Source organism: Colias philodice, chromosome 27 (genome assembly GCF_061535455.1).
Source record: "Colias philodice isolate Cphi_HAF_F1 chromosome 27, ilColPhil1 Martin Lab GWU primary, whole genome shotgun sequence".
Classification (NCBI taxonomy): Eukaryota; Metazoa; Arthropoda; class Insecta; order Lepidoptera; family Pieridae; genus Colias; species Colias philodice.
Window position 1 is genome coordinate 5,772,784 of NC_143112.1, and position 21,492 is coordinate 5,794,275.

The window sequence follows — 21,492 nt, forward strand, 5'->3', positions numbered from 1 at the left end:
TTAATTAATATATATTTTTCTTCTTTAGGCGCGTTGAGAGTAGGTCGCGTAATGGCAATACCGTCACGTCATAGAGTAAGGCGACGATTTTGCCAAAGAAGTTGCACTTCTGACACGTGTGCTCGGCACACTCGCTCATTTTTATCAGTACATAGAATAAAACAAAGTCGCTAGTAGTCTGTCCCTGTCTATGTATGCTTAGATTTTTAAATCTACGCAACGCATTTTTATATGTTCTTTTTTTAATAGATAGAGGTTTTCTACACTAATAATATTATAAAGAGGAAAACTTTGTTTGTTTGTTTGATTGTAATGAATAGGCTCATAAACTACTAGACCGATTTTAAAAATTCTTTCACCATTCGAAAGCTACATTATCCACGAGTAATATAGGCTAGGTTTTATCCAGGAAATCCCACGGGAACGCGAACTATGCGGGTTTTTCTTTGAAAACGCGGGCGAAGCCGCAGGCGGAAAGCTATAACAGATACTCATGGAAGGTTTTAGTGTATATGTAATATTATGTAAAATTAAAATGCAATATTTACATGATTTTAAAAGAGCAAGTACGGAGTTTATTGCCAGTTCTTCTCCATTCTTTGCCTTCCGAATCGGTGGTAAATGATTAAACTATGTTATGACGATTCATAAGTGCTTCTAGAAGAAGTCAAATTGAGTAAATTGTTGAGTAAAAACTTGTTTTTGAGTAAAAACGATTATTCCATATTCACGTATGAATAATAAACTACTACAAAAAAATATTACCTGTGCATTTTGCCCATACTGTGTAGATACGATAGTCCAGTGAGCGTCTCTCGGCACATATATGCAATTTGTAATTCTGTTAACGGCCCGGTCACATGGTAAATGTCCTGGAAAGTAGAATGTTACTGTTAAAAATGTTTACTGATTCTCTAACCGTGCATTAACATCAAACGAGCGAATGCTCATTCTAACCCCACTATGTCAAATTCGTTTAGTGTAAACAGGCGTAGAGCATTATTTCGTTGTTATTAGTGCGTTCGAAAAGATTATTTGCAATGTTCTAACACTGAATACGAGTTTTCGTTTACACTAAAATATCACGAAAGAATGCTCTTGCTATAGCTCATCAAAGAGGTAACCATTTCTCTTATTTTTGACATACTCTAATAATGTTTTGAAGGTCAGCCCGAATACAATTGTTACCTTCATTGTTACATGTCTTACTAATATTAAAAATGCGAAAGTTTGTGAGGATGTGTGTGTGTGTGTGTTTGTTACTCTTTCACGCAAATACTACTGAACCGATTACAATGAAATTTAGCACACATATAGAGGGTAACTTGGATTAACACATAGGATAGTTTTTATCCCGGAAATCCCACGGGATCGGGAACTATGCGGGTTTTTCTTTGAAAACGCGGACGGAAATCTAGTATTATAATATATCCTATGTATATCCTAAGTAGTTACCGCTTTTATCCGGTAAAGTAGGCTTTACTTTATTACTTGCGCTAATCTATCTGCATGCAAGCTAAGCCAGAAACATCTTAAGTCTTTCTAACTATCTTATTTATCATACTGTCATACATCACACTACATACGTCTTACTTTAATCCTTACTAATATTATAAATGCGAAAGTAACTCTGTCTGTCTGTCTGTTACTCAATCACGCCTAAACTACTGAACCAATTTGCATGAAATTTGGTATGGAGATATTTTGATACCCGAGAAAGGACATAGGCTACCTTTTATTGCGAAATATGTACCACGGGCGAAGCCGGGGCGGACCGCTAGTTCACTATAGAAATGGGTATATTTTTTATCATTTAATGGTGCTATGAAGGAAATAGTTCCTTCTGTTTCGATTATTTATTTATATGTATTTTTTTCTTCTTGGTGAAATCTACCATATGTATATTTCTAGAGCTGGTCATATCTCAATATCTAATGTTGAGGTGCCTACATTTAATCATCATCAGAATAAATTGTTAGAGTTGTTCATATCTCACCTGCAAGCTACCACCACCGCAGTACTCCATAGAGATCCAAAGCTTATCCCGTCGCAGGTACGAGCCGTAGTACGCAACGATATTCGGGTGCCTGCAGTCCTTCATCATCAGTATCTCTTGCTGGATGATAGCGAAGTCATCACCCGGCTCGAGCTTTATCACCTTGATGGCGGCAAGCTCGGAGCTGCCGTTGATGCGTTTCGCCTGGAAATTTGCGAAGACAGTGTGAATAAACATATTGGTTGACTAGCTGTTGGTCTAAGCGTGATGATATATAGCCTATAGCTTTCCTCTATAAATAGGCTATGTAACACCGAAAGAATTTTTCAAATCGGACCAGTAGATCCTGAGATTAGCGCGCTCAAACAAGCAAACTCTTCAGCTTTATAATATTAAAAACTAGTATAGATATGATTTCGTATGGAGATAGTCGGGAAACTAGAGACTGTTATAGGCTATATACTTCTCATTTTTATGGGAATTTCCTTACTAAGCTGGCGAAAAGCTGGTTGAATAAACGACTTTATTATTGATTCAATGATCAACCCCTATCCCCAGGAATCTAGGTCACAATTCTGTCGACCGGACCATTATGCACGCACGACCAGCGCCGCGACCATTCGGAAACGTTACAGATTTAGGGTATATGGAACGAATTTAACGCTCCGTGCGTCGATCGGAAGTGCTGGGTTGGCTCGATATATTGGTAAAGTTATAAAAATTTACAGAATTACATAGAATCTTGAATTTATTTATTTTTTAAGAGACTTCCTAGAAGACGATGAATCTTTCACCTAAAGCGTATGGCTTATTTTAATGTCGTCAAATATATCCAAGCTAAGCTTATGGAAAAATTCTTTAAAAAGCGTGGCGTTTATGTGAGGATAAGATATGGATTATTTGTTTTCATTTTCAACTTAATATAATCGACTCGATCTCGACTTAGTTATTATACGTAAAACATACGTACATTTAACGTAAAATCTTCCTCTGAAAGTCACGAAATCTTTCATACTATCCTATAAAACATCCTTAACTACGAAGCCATTATCCTGCTATCCTCTACACTCGCAAAAAACCACAACAAACTAGGTAACTAATGAACCCATATCATAACCGTTATTCATCGGTGCCTCGCAAATCTAATTGACTCCGGTCTCTGACCCCGGGCACGCTGGCACTCCAATTTACTTGATATCCCCTCGCCACTGCGTAGATACTCTACGGATTTGTGGTTTTGTAATGCGCTTCGTTAATGATGCCAATATTAATTTAAACAGGTGACCCACATTCAAACGCTCGCACGACAAGTGCAAATGTTTTGAAAACAACGAGAGAATAAATAGCGCATTGCTATTCAACAATTATAATATGGAAACAACAAAAACAGAGCAGAAGAACTTGAGTAAATTTAAATGGGAACATTTACTTTCATAGAAATCTAATTTGTTAACAATTATCACGAACATGGAAAACATCATGTTCAGTTCATCATGGCATTGTTTTGATGTCATAAACCTTATTGTAAAGTTAATAATAGACATGTCACTACAAATCCTTCAGTTTATCTGAGCTATAAGCTTCAGGGCAAGAGGGTGTGTTATAGCATATAGGTATCAATATGACAAGGTCGCAGAGTTCTACAACCACCAACCAACGAAGGTCTATCTTTTCTATTATCCACTCTCCTAACTGGGATCTATTTATACTGATCGCTTTAACGAAGATGACCCAAATAATCGTTATAATATGGTGCACGATAAGATTACAAAAGACGACCAGCATAGCCTAACTATTATCCTGGGCCATATTGTTGCCCTGTATTCTATAAATATATCTATAGAAGAAGGCCAAATTCAAGTAGCAAGTCGTGATAGCTTGGCCTTCGCAAATCCGATGGTCAGACTTAGATTACTCTTATCACGATAAGAGAACCATGTGATAAGAACAAAACTCCAGAGTAAATATAGAGAAAGTGATAATTGTAGAATTATGTTAACTATGTGGTCAAAAAGTGTTGATGAACATTTAGGATCGATTTTTCAATGCTTGGATAAAACTTATCCGTCCAATAAAGTATTACACGTAAAGTACACATAAAGTATACACGATAATATTTAAATGTCACGTAAACTGCCAAATACGGGCAATTAGAATACGTTTTTAAAATGGTAGTTTTATACATTATTCCACGAATAAGTTTTATCCAAGCATTGAAAAATCGGCCCTAAGTAGACATGCCTCAGATGTTTTATACTTGACTATTTGTTCTGTTTAAACAAGCATTGTGTGTGCTTTGGAAAAATGTATCTTTCCAGCATTATTTGGACTTTATTTTCCAAGCAAAGAGCTTACAGTTACAGCCCTTGCTAGTTTTAATTATATACGATCCATATAAGTATAACCAACCCGCACAGCGAGTACTAACTACTTAGACTAGTCATCTAAATCTACACTTTAAACACTAGGTAGCTTTGAGGGGATTACAGTGACTGCAGCAAGAGCACTTTAGAATGGAAGTGGCATTGTCGAGGTCACTTACAAATATAATTAACTTGCTGACCCCTGTAACTTCGTCTGCTCTCGAGAGGAATATAAAAAATTCCCGCTTTTACAACATTTTTCATTGCTGCTCCGCTCCTATTGGTCGTAGCGTGATTATATTAGCCTGTCGTTTTCTCCGATAAACGGAGTATCCAACACCAAAAGACATTTTCAATTATAACCAGCGATTACTGAGGTTTGCGCGTTCTACCAAACATTTTTTTTTTGACGACGCGGTTGGCGCAGTGGTAAAGTAACTGCCTACTGAGCCGACGGTCCCGGGTTCGATCCCCGGTCAGGGCAAATATTTGTGTGATGAACTCATTTATTTGTTCTTGGGTCTGGGTGTTATTATCTATATATGTATTTATTAAATATTATATTTATCGTCGCCTAGTACCCACAACACAAGCCTTAATTGAGCTTACTGTGGGACTAGGTCGATTTGTGTAATAATGTCCTATAATATTTATTTATTTATTTATTTCTTCAGTTTTATTATAGGGATCATATTGTATTGCTATAGATTCATCGCCCGTGTCCGCTTGTTAACAGAGATTTTAAAGAATTTACTACGAGTACTTTATTTTGTGATAAAAAAATAAAAACACTTAAATTCGGATAATCTTCTTAAGATTTTTAAACTGTATACGTACATATAGCATAGAGTCAAATATAGAGTTTTCAGTTAAGTCGGGTATTTCTGAATGTTGCGGTTTGCGGTTGGCTTTAAAATTAAAACAATTAACAACAATTTAATTTTACCAAGTAGCAGTTCTTTCGTGTTTCACAATCTTGAATTTTTAATCACAATGAATATATTATTATATTTCACTGGAGCCAGTTCGCATTACATGTACCACACACGCGAAGTTTTCTTACAGAATTTTAGAACTTATTAACTAGTACATAAAGACTACATTCATTTGTTTGTTTTCAAATGGCTAGCTTTAATTGACCGATAATAATTAGTTAGAATTTAGGTTACAAAACATAAGTCACATATTAGTTTGTTTATTTATTTTAATAAATAAACGTTTTCACGGGTCTAAATAGGCATAAAATGAGATTAAATGTGTGAATTTTCAACACATTTTTGCGTATATTCGAGAATCGTTTCGCTTAGTAAAAAAAACAACACGCAGCCAAATAGGTGGGCAGCCGTTCATCTCTTAATAGATATATATTATGCAAGTATGTGGTAAACATTGATATTAATGGCATATTGATTCAATTGTATGTAAAACTGGGGAGGCGACTCTAGTTAGTCTGTAACAAATACTACAGGACTATTACTCGTAGCATCTCTGTGAAATAGCTTGCTGATCTTGTATTCAATTTCACGCAATATTATTTTACTAGCTGCTCCGCGCGGTTTCACCCCCGTGGCTCCTCTCCTGTTGGTCGTAGCGTGATGATATATAGCCTATAGCCTTCCCCGATAAATGAGCTATCTAACACCGAAAGAATTTTTCAAATCGGACCAGTATTTACCGAGATTAGCGCGTTCAAACAAACAAACAAACTCTTCAGCTTTATAATATTAGTAGAGATTTCTGACTACCCTCACACCTTCGCCATAGTCTTCGAAACATAACACAATGAAAAGGTTTGAAGTCTTTATTTTCTAAGATACTTTCTTATAAACTCTACAGTCTTAGGTACTATAACCCTTCCAATGTGTCACCGGTGATTATTATTTCCCTAATACCAAGCCAGACGGCTTACTCAGCAGTTGAGTAGCATTTACTCATTAGAGGGTCGTTCCTCTTTATTGTAGTATAATAATAATAATTATCTTGATATTGTTATGGTTGGTATTTGGTTTGGATTAATTGTGTGTGCAGTTCGATGATAAAAAATGGCAAAGCCAATAAAAAATTGGGAAACTTTCTGCTTTCGCGTCTTCCAAGACTAATTAGAAATTACAGATTATATTGTATCTTTTTTTCTACATAACTATACATAACTACGTCTGCAACTATGATAACAAACACTCAATTCTGGACCCTTACAACCTACAGAGTGGAAAAATTCAGTACATCTACGCCTATTTCGTCTATGATTAAAACCCCTCCCAGAGAACTACTACAAACGTATAGCTTCTAAATCTATTGTAACACTTGCTTCTACGATCTGTGTGAATACACACTTGTTTAACATGATATCTTTGAGCAAAGTCACATGTAGAAACTATTATAAAAAGACGTGTGGCACTCGGGGACTGCCGCGGTAAAGCTATTGCATGCTATGCCTTCAAGCCACACCTCCGTGTCCGTCGGAGTGACGAGCGTGAGGTTTTTTCGTTACGGAATTTCTGGATTCGGTCCCCGCGCTCAAGGCCCGCGATAGAAGCTATGCAATAGCTTAATATAATTTCCACCCTTCCACACGAATTCGCATATCACTATAGAATTGAATTTATTGACGCACCCTCTGAAGCGACGGCACGGCGAGTCTATAGCCGCGACGTTTGTCTATAAAGGCATTTCACACAAACATTACAAATATTGAAATTAAAAATTGAGAAGTCTGAAATGTTTCTAACTAAAATGCAAGTTTCTTTAATACACCTGAAACGACATACGTGTACCTTATCATTACGCTTTAGCTACTAGTATATATATTTTACAGGAGTTGCATTGCATTAAATTTTACTTAATAAATCTGAATCATTTCAATCTCATTTCATTGTTGTGTTTTTTTTTTATTAATTAAGTCATAAATGCAGCTGATTTTCTCATTCATCTACGTTTAAAAGACGGATCTGCCATTTTCATAGTGAGGTACACTTTTATTGAATTTATCTTGAATCTATACGAGTTATTATTAGCATACCATACAAACTACTAATCTCCCATACAATCAATAAAAAACGCTACCGCTGCGTTACGCAGTGCCGTGTGAAGCGCCCTAACACCGTGCAGACTGCGTTAACTCAACGACTCTTTAATCTGAATATTGCGACGACACCCCGACGATAAAATATATTATTTTCTACAAGCCTCTCTCGTTAGTTTTATGAAAATTGAAAATGCCATAGAGATTCACGCGCGCTTCGTTTTTTTTCTCAAAGTAAGTGGTCTTATTTATTATGTATTTTGATGAAGATTATCAAGGCAAAATAATTTCTTTAGTCGACTTCAATAATAAATGATGAGGTTTATGTTTCACTGCATATTTTTATAAGTTTGTCTCTACGTCGATTGCGTTTCTTCAGAAATTAGAGATATCGATTCGAAATAATGTGCATTTTTTTATTCATATTCATATCTAGGCAGAATCCTGATTTACTCAATACGATTTTGCTTATATATTCTATCATAGCGCCCTCAGTTTCATACTTATTAAACACACTTAGGGCCGATTTTTCAATGCTTGGATAAAACTTATCTGTCCAATAAAGTATTACACGATAATATTAAAATGTCACGTAAACTGTCAAATACGGGCAATTAGAACACGTTTTTAAAATGGTAGTTTTATAAATTATTCGACGAATAAGTTTTATCCAAGCATTGAAAAATCGGCCCTTATTGTAACTAGAATTATTATCCCATACCTACGGTCTAACTTCAATATAAACACATAACAATAGACAGCTCTAAATAAACTGTTCCCTTATTCTTTTTTACACAAGCAAAACCGAATGATTCACACACACAAAAACCCAGTCACCCTTCTCTCGTTAAACGAACATTAGTCACCTAATAATACATATAATATAATACCTATATATAACTACTAACTAATAACTAATAAGTGTAGGCTTTCACTATTTTGTATGTGACCTTGCATGGGCATCGAACCTGCGTACCCTGCCTCGAATCGGCTAACCACCTACGCAACTATAGTCATAAATCTTTATAGAATCTTATTAATGTGAGAAATTATTTTAATCGTGTATGTTAGTATGTTACTCGATTATGTCAAAACTGGTGAATGATTAACGAACAGCTTTAGTTGATCGGCGCAGTTTAATTAAGAGGCTAGGCTATTCATTGAACAGCCGATAAAATAAGTAACAGCTTGAGCGATTCCAATTGAATTTAGTGTATACTCAGCAGGTGACGATCGGTAGTGATCTAGATATGTCACACCTAGAGAATCCAATCCCGCATCAAAATCGCGATCCCGCAAGCCTGCGGGTTTAAGATCATCAATCCCGCGGATCCCGCGGGATTTGCGGGATTGATTTAATTATTATTATTTTTGTTTCATGTAATTTAAAGAAAGAAAATACACACAAATATTTTTTTTATGATTATTCTTATCAACATGAAGCAAAGTTATCACTTATATTATAAATTAAATATAATGATGATGTTTAAGACAATACAATATTCACAATATTTAACGTTTCATATTTAGATTTTTATTTGAAATAGAACATATTCATTGGTTTTAGAGGCATTTTAAATCAGCTTATTTTTTTTCTGAAAATACTTTCGAAGAAATGATAAAGTATCTAACGTTTCATCTTTTAGATTTGATCTTATGTTGTTGCATAAATAACCAGCGGCGGAAAAAGCACGCTCGGCTTCCACACTTGTAGGCGGAATTGACTTTACATAAGTATAAACAGCTTCCAAATACTTCCCCCTATTCCCTCCACATTCAAAAAGTGTCAATATCAGTTGAATTATCTCGAGTGGGTACACGCACAGCAGCTCTAGACTCTGCCACCCATTCAGTACGCGCAAAGTTAAATCCCCGTGCGCCGTAGGGGAATCCCCAGTCATAGAGTACCTACTGGAACTGACATTGATTACGTTCCGTTCCGTCCGATAATAGTTCAGATCATCGTCTGAGCCTATTTTTCTTACTTTTTTTCAATCCCGCGAATGTGCGGGATCCCGCATGAGTAATCCCGCATTTTTGATCCCGCAAAAAAGTTGCGGGATCCCGCATTAGCGGGATCCCGCGTTTGCGGGATTGGATTCCCTAGTCACACCCATACCTTAGGCTTAGTGATAAGGATATCTATTGTCATCCTATTTCCTATTAATATTATAAATGTGAAAGTTTGTATGGATGTATGGATGTATGGATGTTTGTTACTCTTTCACGTAAAAACTACTGAACCGATTACAATGAAATTTAGCACACATATAGAGGGTAACTTGGATTAACACATAGGATAGTTTTTATCCCGGAAATCCCACGGGAACGGGAACTATGCGGGTTTTCCTTTGCAAACGCGGGCGAAGCCGCGGGCGGAAATCTAGTCACAAAATAAATTAAACATAGCCAGAGACACATTTTCTTCACTAAAGAATTACGTAGACCACCAACCGCATGTTCAACTAAACAAACATACAACACACACACACATACATAGTTATGTACATACTTATGTCAACACGTGCGCACCAGGCGTGTACCGCATAGCAAGTGTTTTGTCTTTATTGTTGCATTCCGCTGACGTCATGTGTTTTATAATATGATTGAAAAAATAGGCCTTTCGATGTTGTTTTGATGAGATAGTTTATAATGTGTAGGAACGGGGTTGGATTGGATATTAGTATTGGTAGTTGGTTCTATAGTATTTGTATGCTACTCTACTTAAGTACCTACATATATCTTGAAATTCAAATATTTCACGTAAATATTATAGTCAATATATTATAATATTATAGTTTAATAATTTTGTTGATTAAACCAACACTTGAAAGCAAAACGAAAATATTATCTTACGAATCGAAATAATTTAAATACTTAGGTTGTCTCTACATTTTAAACACAATAACCTACCAGATCGCGTAAAATAAAACACTAATAACGCTATTACCATAAACGAAAAATCCTACAAAAAACCGGCCAAGTGCGAGTCGGGCTCGCGCACAAAGGGTTCCGTAGCAGCAAATATAATAAATTACAGTTAAATCAACCTATCTCAAAAACTATAAGAGATACTTTGATCAAACCAAAAATCGTTGAAAGAGTTAATTAGCATGCATCACCTCTATTTTTTTTAGAATTTTATACCCCGTAGTTATAAAAATAGAGGGGGGGGGACATACTTTTTACGACTTTGAGAGCTGATATCTCAAAAACCGTTCACTTTAAGAAAAATGTTTTTTAGAAAACTTTATATCATTTTAAAAGACCTTTCCATTGATACCCCACACGGGTATGTACATCGAAAAAAAAAATTTCATCCCTCAGTTACATGTATGGGGGGCCCCACCCCCAATTCTTTTTTTTACTATTTAGTGTCATATTTTTGTAGCGGTTCATACAACACATATTCCCATCAAATTTCATCACTGTAGTACTTATAGTTTCCGAGTAAATCGGCTGTGACAGACGGACAGACGGACAGACGGACAGACGGACATGACGAAACTATAAGGGTTCCGTTTTTGCCATTTTGGCTACGGAACCCTAAAAATCATACAGATAGACAAATCGAATGAAACGTATCAAATAAGCAGGCTATTAATAATTCGGATCCATTGATCTCGATCAATTTATTATTATTACTATAACTTCCTTAACTGGCAACCGGTTCGCGCTAAATTTAGTTCAAATAATACTTAAGAGGATGATCCGAGCTAATCTCAAAAAGGCTAAGCCGTTTCTGAGATAATCGCCAAGAATCAACAGACGAAAATGTAAGTTTATTACTAGCTGTACCGGCAAACGTTGTTCTGCCTTACTCTTATCACTTAGAGATATGAAAAATGGATGTAGTCCGATTCTCTGACCTATCTGATTTGCAACAAAATTTCATGAGAATCTGTCAAGCCGTTTCGGAGGAGTTTCACTTCGAACACCGCGACACGAAAATTTTAAATACATATTAGAAGAATATTGTTTTACTATAGAATCAAATAAAGGTACTGAGGACTATATTTTCCGTATACAGAGAGCAGTTACATTTCATTACATAAGTACATCAGCTGTCACAAGTTACTTCGTCTGCCATAAAAAATAATATTTTTTCTCCTTTAAGCAAAAATTATTGCTGTTACCGTGAATTTATAGCCTACCTCGATAAATTGGCTATCCGATACAAAAATGACATTACAACTAGCTTAATGCCCGATGCTTCATCCGCGTTATCTCAAAACTCAAAAAAGTAGTATGTAATAAGTATAATAAAACCATCCTCGAGAACAACGCTATCCGCAGGTGAAAAGATAATGAAAATCGGTGCAATAGTTTTTGCAGTGTTTATCGCGAACAGACAGATACAATATTATGTACTCAAACTGAAACATTGACGACTTATTCAATTAGACTTCTTCTAGAAGCACTTTTGAATCGTCCTAACTCCTAACACAGGTATTTACCGTGTATTGTATGTATTAAGAAATTATGAAGATAGAGCTGCAACGCGCGTTTTCACCCGCAAAATCAAATAAGTAGATATTTCTGTAGCTCGTGCAGTTATTCTGATAACCTATAGAACTGCAAATTTTCATCCAATCCGTCCAGCAGTTCTTTCATGAAAGAGCATCAAACATACATCCATTCTCACATCGTATTTATAATATAAGTTAGACATTGCTCATCTCCGGCAACATCCAGTCTAGTCGCACAAGCCGAGGGTGCAGGTTCGATGACCGTCTAGCATGTCGCACCGGTTCGTACGAACAACAATTTTAATTGATCACACTATTCTAGATTTATTGCATTTCTTATTAGCTTATAAATGCATAATTCATATCATCTAAGCGAGATTGGACGACTCACTTTTTATTGTGATATTATGGCCTAAAACTTGTTCCTATAAAAACAACACTAGAGGATACAAAAATAATCATGCCTGACGCTCTTTCCAACTTTTTGCACTATTTTCCAAATGTCGAACTTAGCAAATTGCGATTACATATTCTTTATTCCTACGGCCTACCAAACGTCCCATTTTCTATTTTAAATACATTTTCCAATAAACAATTAACGTTATATCATCACATGTACATACCAAGTCATTTAAATAACAAGAGCACGTTATTTATCCGCCATATTCAGTTACAGTCTACAGAGTCACCCACCCTCGAAGGTTGCGATAAAAAATCAGGAAGTACGTTTGCCTAAACGTACGGAACGGTTCGTGCCGCGACACTCACCCAAATAAAACAAATATTTTTACGTGATTTCAAGATGATAGAGCAGTTCATGTTTACTTGATTCAAAATATAGCTAAAAATTTGTTCAGACAGTTCAGATTTGTTGGACGAAAGAAATTGTCTATGTAGGTACAAGAAGTTCGCGTTTTGCAAAGAAGATACAATTGAATATCAGTGCAACTTATCGTTACCTACTTCATAGGATAATTACTAGTTACTTTAGTGAAAATAATACTGAATATGTGCAGAAAAATTAGTTACTTCATCATTCAACAGTACCTACACTATTTACGACTATACATTGCCGTAAAACTTATAAAGCTATATAATTTAATCATGGAATTTCAATTTATTTTATTTTTTAAATAATATACATACTGCATCCTGAAAATCAATACATTCCTGAAGCTGAAGAGTTTGTTTATTTGTTTTAACGCGTTAATCTCAGAAACTACTGGTTCGATTTGAAAAATTCTTTTGGTGTTAGATAACCCATTCATCGAGAAAGGCTATATATCATCACGCTAAGACCAACAGGAGCGCAGCCACGCGGGTGAAACCGCGGAGCGCAGCTAGTTATCAATAAACAAGGCACAAGTTATACCTATTACTGATTACAGCTTCCTCTCATATTTTTCCCACGGCGAGACAATTGATCGATTACACATAAATATAATCATATGACGCAATTATTGATACATTTAGTATGTACATTTTTGTATAGGAAGTCTATTAGCCGAATGAAGAATGTGTTAGAAATATATTTCAAGCTGTTCTAGAATTGAATTTTGTTTTGTTTCGATGTCATGGGAAGTAGATTGGTTAGTTGTATAGGATTTGAATAATGGGATTAAGATTATGAGAGCAAAATTAAATAGTTATTTTTTAAATAATACTAGTTACCTCGGACAACCTAGTTGTTACAAATTCTTATTCAAACAAAGTTTTTTGATTTGTCAAAGAAGTTACTGAGTGATTTTATAAAATACATGTTTGATAACTCTAATTTAAATAATAATTTAAAATATATTGCTGAAAACTCACTTTTTTTGAAGTAGAAAGACAACCTAAGTTTCCCTTTGTTAATGATCAAAAATTTAAGTAAATAGACGACCAAAGCTCCCCTTTAATAATCCAAAATTGAATCGTAAATAATATTGACAAGAGATAATAAATAATAGACAGAGTGAGAGAAAATATACTGAAAGATATTAAAGCTATATCCACACATAAATCAACACAATTTCCAAGTCTAACTAGAATAAATGATATCACCTGTTAACACAAAAGATATGCTAAACCGTACAAATTTCTCCGTTCTCAACCAATACAATTAACAGCTAACCTATTGCAAGATACCAAAACTATAATTACGAACACTGAACGCAATGAGTCAATGTTTTGTGAATCATAAACTTAACGCTTGGCCGAGCCGTGACCACTGAGGTAAATGCTACTTAATTTATATTATTTATCGTCACAACTGTCATAACCATGAAAACATACTCTCGTGAATATAAAATCGTTACTACGGGAAATATTCTAGCTTATGTCGTTAAAAAGTGAAAAAAGTGGAAAAGACAACCTGAAGTACATGTGTGATTGTTATCCAGTGAAAGTGTTGTGTTTTTCTTAAAAAAAAACTAGTGCTAAAACTTTATAGTGACACTTTTAACTGTTTGCAATCTACAGACTACCCTCAATATTACACCTAACATTTTTATTGTCAAGTGAAAATGACATGACATTGACATGTTATGACAATCCATAGACAATATTCTCTGTGTTGCCACTATTTAAATTAATAATAATAGAAGATAAATTTCATTAACTTTTAAAAATATTTCTAAGAATAATAAATATAAAAAAAAAAAATAAAAAAAATAATAAAAAAAAATTAAGTTGAAGTGAGCCTTCATGACCGGAATGGGAGTAACCCGGTTGTGTGACCTGTATATTTGCCCTACTCGTGGGAACTAAAATGGAATCGTCTAATCAATCATCTATCCTAACCCAAACCAATCAAAAAAGGCTTACACAACAAATTTTTCACCCTAGTCTCTTCAATAGACCTAGATCGCAATCCCTCACTGATTGCAGCCAAAACATTACAGCCAAAACTAACGACAATGAAAACCCGGATAATTCTAAGTGGACTGAAATTCAAAATCGCAAGAGACAAAGAAATAGTCCTGAAGCAGATAGAAGCCAAAAACAGTCTAAAATCAGCACATACTGGCTAAGCCAGCCGACACCCACACACAATTCCTTCTCTATGCTCGATAACGATGTAGAAAAAGAGGACCATCAACCCCAGCCAACAGAAAGGATACCAAAACCTCCACCTATATTCATCGACAAAGTTAATAATATTCGTCCCTTAATAAAATTGCTGGACGAAACCGTGAAAGATCTTTTTGAAATTAAAGTATTACCCAAGGATCAGGTAAAAATTCAACCAGCAACAACAGACGCGTACAGGATCATTGTCAATGAACTAGATGCTAAGGGCACAGAATATTTTACTTACAAACCCAAACAAGAACGGAACTTTAAAGTCATACTTAAGAACATACATCCATCGACTGATACTGATGATATTAAAGAAGCATTGGCAAAGCTGGGGCACATCACCACTAATATCTGGAATATCAAACAAGCATTGACCAAAACCCCGTTGCATATGTTTGTAGTCGAACTCCAACCTAGCTCAAATAATAAAGATATTTATAAAATTAAAAACCTGCTATATTGTCGCGTAAAGTTTGAACCACCAAAACCAAAACGGACTATACCTCAGTGTGCCAATTGTCTTGATTACGGACACACAAAAGCCTATTGTCGTCGTTGTCCAAGATGCATTAAATGCGCCGGAAATCATGCATCGTCCACATGTGCGCGTGAAGATCGATCGGATGACGTCAAATGCGCTTTATGCGATGGAAATCACCCTGCGAACTATAAAGGCTGCTCTGTCTTCAAGGAGCTTCAGAAAAAGAAATACCCTGCTCTTCGAGTCAGAGCTCCTCAACAAGATCTGAACATCCCTACTTCTAATCAAGTCCAACATCCAATTCAGCCATATGCTGACGTCGTTCGCTACGGTCTAAATAAGAAACCACAAAACCAAAGGCTTTACAAACCTCAGCATGTAACAGTTGCAACTCACACTCCTCCGCTACAGGATCCTAATCTGCCTAAATCTCAAACCCAACAAACTGGAAAGTCCAATGAAACCAATAATGACATTAAAGAACTCTTGGATATGCTTAAACAAATGATGCAACAATTGAACAACATGACAAGCCTTTTGCTAAGTGTAATATCCGACTGGCGATCGCAAACGACAAATCAAGGCAGTTGCGAGGATTTTATTCAGGCGGGAGGCAGGCGGCCCACCGTGCCCCCCCGCAACTAAGTGTATTTAAACCCATAATCCTCGGCTTGTGGAATGCAAATGGGCTGTCAAATCATACTCAAGAACTAATATATTTTTTGCAAACTCATCAAATTGATTTTATGCTTATTTCTGAAACGCATTTTACCGTCAAATCCCACTTCCAAGTGCCAAGGTACAAATTGTATCACACTAACCACCCTGATGGCGGAGCTCATGCAGGTTCTGCAATACTGGTCAGGGACAATGTCAAACACTACGTCCACAATCCAATAAGCACTAATGAAATTCAAGCCACTACCATCTCTATTGAGAGTGCAAGTGGCCCAATACTGGTCTCAGCGCTTTACATACCCCCAAAGCACAACCTAAAAGCTGAGCAATATATGTCTTTCTTCAATCAACTCGGCAATAGATTCATTGCAGCGGGGGACTATAACGCCAAACATACTGACTGGGGCGCAAGAACCACTACTACGAAGGGTCGGGAACTAAAGAAAGCTGTCGAGCAACTTAACCTATGCGTTACATCTACTGGAAAACCGACATATTGGCCTTCCGATCCAAAGAAGAATCCTGACCTGGTTGATTTTTTCGTAACGAAAGGTCTTCCCATCTCTTCCCTACATTGCAAATCTACATACGAACTATCGTCTGATCACACACCTGTCATAGCCGTACTGTATAATGAGCCTGTGGAAGTAACAAAACCTTGCAGGATTCATTCTCGAAGAACTAACTGGGAATACTTTCGAGAAATTATAGTCAGCACAATAGATAAACATATACCCTTGAAATCAGATGACGATATAACCACAGCTGTTGAGAGTTTTAACAATTGCATTCAAACTGCTGCCTGGAAAGCTACGCCCAAACACAGAGATATTAAGATCATACCCATGTATCCACAAATAGCAACCGAACTAATACTTAAAAAGAGACAGGCAAGAAAACAGTGGCATACCTCTAGACATCCAGAAGATAAGAAAAAATTTAACAAACTAGCGAAGAAAGTTAAGAACACTCTAGAAGACATCAGGAACATAGAAATAGAAAATCGCTTGCACAGCCTAGATGCCACCTCTGCAACAGATTACTCTTTGTGGAAGACAACTAAATCTTTAAAAAGCCCAATATCTTTCCAATCACCACTTCGACGGGATGATGGCACGTGGGCCAAAAGTGACGCTGAAAAATCAATCTTGTTTGCTCAGCATCTTTCGCGAGTGTTCACGCCGAACTCTGCTGACGGCTCTAGCAAGATATCTGAAGTAACAGAAGCTCTATCGACACCGCATCAGCTTTCACCTCCCATAAAAAAGTTCACGGCAAGTGAAGTTCGTTCCACAATCAATAATCTTAGCTTGAACAAAGCTCCTGGTTATGACTTAATAACAACTAAAGCCATGAAGGAACTTCCTTCCGTAGCCATTGACTTACTAACTGCTATATATAACGCTATACTGCGAAGAGAATACATACCTTCTCAGTGGAAAGTGGCTGAAATCATACTTATTCCCAAACCAGGAAAGGCTCCAGAAAACGTTTCCTCCTACCGCCCCATAAGTCTACTACCTGTTGCCTCAAAGATCTTGGAAATTCTCATTCTGAAACGCCTGGCTCCACTGCTAGCCAAATCTGATTTAATACCGACCCATCAATTTGGCTTCCGCAAAGGTCACGGCACGATTGAACAAGTCCATCGTTTGGTCGAGATGATTAATAACGCATACGAACACAAAAAATATTGTTCAGCAGCTTTTTTGGACATTTCGCAGGCATTCGATCGTGTATGGCATGAGGGCCTTCTTTATAAAATATTCCAAGCTTTACCTATAAACTTCTACCTAATCATTAAGTCATATCTTCAACAACGACACTTCTATGTTAAGCATGGAGACGACAGAACAAATCTCTACGAAATTAAGGCTGGTGTTCCGCAGGGCAGCGTAATGGGTCCTGTATTATATCTAATATACACTTATGACTTACCGACTAAAGAAGATGTTCTCGTTGGGACATTTGCTGACGATACTGCTCTCATCGCAATGCATGAGGATCCTGTATCTGCCTCGAAAATGTTACAGCAAAGCTTAAATGATGTCTCAGTGTGGCTGAAAGACTGGAGAATAAAAGCCAACGAAACGAAGTCGGTGCAAGTGACATTTACCCTCAGACGCGATACTTGTCCACCCGTTCAACTTAACGGAATAACAATTCCCCAGTCAGAAGATGTGCGTTACTTGGGTATATACTTGGACAGACGTCTTACATGGAAGAAACATATATTCACAAAAAGGAAAGCTCTTAGTGTACAGTTTCGCAAATTGTACTGGCTCTTGGCGCGTAACTCTGGCCTTTCACTGAACAACAAACTTCTTTTGTACAAGTCTATCCTCAAACCAATTTGGTCATATGGAGTTGAACTTTGGGGTACTGCAGCTCACTCTAATCTGGAAATTATACAACGTTTCCAGTCAAAAATACTTCGTATCATATCTCGAGCTCCGTGGTTCATTAGCAATTGTCATCTTCACCGTGACTTGTTTATTCCAACTGTTAAAGAGGAAATTCTCAAGAAACTTAAGACATATAAAAGCCGTATAAAAAATCACCCCAACATACTTGTCTGGAACATGATGGAGCCCACTCGCACTTTTAAGCGCATAAAACGGAGAGCTCCACAAGACCTCCTTCAACCGTAGAATCAGACTCACCATGATCATAGAAAATATTATATGGAGACGCCACTGGGCGTTTGCCATGCATGCCAACATTAAAACTTTTAACCACCAGCTTAATGCTTAATAAGGCAGATTGCAGGTTTAGAGGAGATTTAAAAAAAAAAAAAAAAAAAATTTATCATGTGACATGTAACTATATAATAACGTCTTACTAATAGATCTAATAAGCAAGTAAAAGTTGGTTTAATTGAAAATATTACATGTACTGTTTCACACACATGTGACGTCACCTTAATTATTATTTTTTATTGTATATGTATATATGTACCAAATTATCCGGTTACAAAAAAATTGTACAATAAATCTATAATCTTTGTTTTGTTCGTTGATAAATAACTTACTAAAATAAAGTACAAATAATACCTATAATAAAAATGTGCCTTGAATTCATAATTGATAAATATACAACCGATTCAGAAGCAGTACCTATCTATGGAGAAGAACCGGCAAGAAACTTGCCATAATTGCTCTTTTTAAATCACGTCAATATTACATTTTAATTTTTAATTTTACGGATTTTGCAACATCTTGTCATAGGAACCTCCATTGTGCATTAACAAATTTTAAAAAAATATTGCTGAATTAGTCGAGTCCTTCAGTTTTACGCTTAGCAACACATTTGGCTATTCATTTTTACAATACAAAGGATATGCATAATAGTGAATGAACATAATAATTATTTAGTTTGATTAAGAAATAGGAAATGCTCCACTTTTTTAATCAAATCATTTATGTTGTGATAATAATAGTTTCTGTAGCCCACTTTGAATTTAATTATAGATGTTATCTAGGGTAATGTTTTATTTATATTGATAAATCTTGTAAAATAGTATTTATTATAATTATTATAATATATAATGTTACATATGTAATTTGTAAAATTAAATTGTAAAACTGACATGATTTAAAAGAGCAACTATGGAGTTTCTTGCCGGTTCTTCTCCGTAGATACTGCTTTCCGAATTTGTGGTAAATGTAAAAATATGTAATGAAGTTTCAAAAGTGCTTCTAGAAGAAGTCTAATTATTGAATGAATAAATGTTTGAGTTTGAGTAAAAATGTAAAGTAAATAATATATTTCTTGATCTGTGTTGATTATTTTCTAATTTTCTTTCGATTTTCATATCATACATTAAAAATTGGCTAGATACAATTACATAAGAATAAAAATATGTCTCCTTTGATATAATATATTTAATCAAATACTTATCATGTGAGAAGATAAATACAAAAAGAACATAGATATGTCACTTGTTTGATATACCAATGGATTAATGGGAAAATGTTTCATTAAAATAATAATGTTTCAAAGATTATTGTTTGTATACATTTATATACAACTACGCTTTTACAAATTATTTATGTTTCACAATATAAATATTGGCATAATTACGACTCTTTGTAACGTGTTGAAAGCAATTGCACTGTTCAAAGTGGGATGTTTCAGTCAATTAACCAATTTAGTGTCCAAGGACGTAAATGCGTGCAATATTTCTTTTTTTTTTTTCATGAAACTCGCACGATTTTCGTATTCAGTATCGTGCCATCATTTTTGGCTGACCAATTAATAACGTATGCAGAATGTGACCCGAGACCCGTTACGATTTATGTATGAATGTCATGATTCACCGTGATACTGGTGTTATAGCTTTGTAAACGCCGCGATGACGAAAAAAATAAAGAGTTAGAAAGCCCCTACCTTGTAGACATCTCCGTAAGTGCCCGAACCGATCCTCTGTATGAGCTCATATTCGTCTTGAGGATTTCTCCGTGATATATCTGAACTTAAAACACCACCACTATGCGCCATAATCACTAGCGAACACTAATAAAACATTTATTTACACTTTCATCTCATTATTCACATAATTGTTAGACAAAAACGTCGACAAATTAATTATTTTTACAACACAAACTCGACATCTCCCACAGTTCTGACGTTTGATAGATCACGAAAAAATAAAAAATGTAGACAAAAAATAATGAATGTCACGTCTGATATCTGTTTAGTGTTACTAGTTCAAAATAAGTTAACCCTTATTCAAACGCAAGCCTGTGGAGGAGCTAACAAAAAAGGTCGTAGATTTCAAAAATACACACAAAAAAGGGGTTAGTGGGGGGGAAGTACCCTTTTTTCGGTGGGAAGTATATATCCCGTCATCTGTTCTCTCTTGTAAAAAGTTTGGAAAGGTGGGAACTATAGCTCCCAGTGTCCACTCCAGACATCAATATTTTAAAACTCTAGTTAGTTGCCCTGACTCCACTTGTGAATTTAATGTTATCGTAAAAAATTATAAAGATCAAGTTTTTTAATAAAGGAGGTGAAAGTACTCATCAATGCAAGTTTCTTTTACTGAGGGAAGAATTCGGGAATTGAAAAATGAATGACTTCAACATAAAAATGGCATTTTTCTACAACAAAATAAAAACAATAGGTAAATACTAATGTATTGAGTTAAGATTTCTAATTATCTTTTTTTTTTTTTTATGCTGCGATAGGGGAGCACTTGGCCACGATCTCGCCTGATGGTAAGCTGAGATGTGGCCTAAGATGGAGCGTGCTTCCCTAGAATGTACCTGTTCACTCTCCTCTTGAAGGCCCCCATATTGTACTCATCGGGGAACACAGATTCAGGAAGCATGTTCCAGTCCCTAGCGGTTCGAATAAAGAATGTCGATCCGAACCGCTTAGTCCGGGTACATGGAACGTCTACCATGTGGCGATGCCTAGAA

General features: G+C 35.8%; 1 protein-coding gene across 4 annotated transcripts in view; it reads right to left on the reverse strand.

Moving 5' to 3' along the window:
• hppy (MAP4K3-like protein hppy) overlaps positions 1–20,700 on the reverse strand; it is a 47,981-nt gene extending 27,281 nt beyond the window's left edge. For all 4 annotated transcript variants that reach the window (XM_089711869.1, XM_089711868.1, XM_089711867.1 and 1 more), the window contains exons 1-3: positions 20,459–20,700; positions 1,997–2,200; positions 766–872 (exon numbers count right to left, since the gene is read on the reverse strand). In XM_089711869.1, the coding sequence (XP_089567995.1) occupies positions 766–872; positions 1,997–2,200; positions 20,459–20,569 (422 nt within the window). In that variant the 5' untranslated portion in view covers positions 20,570–20,700. The remainder of the gene's footprint in view (positions 1–765; positions 873–1,996; positions 2,201–20,458) is intronic.
• Between the last annotated feature and the right edge of the window lie 792 nt (positions 20,701–21,492).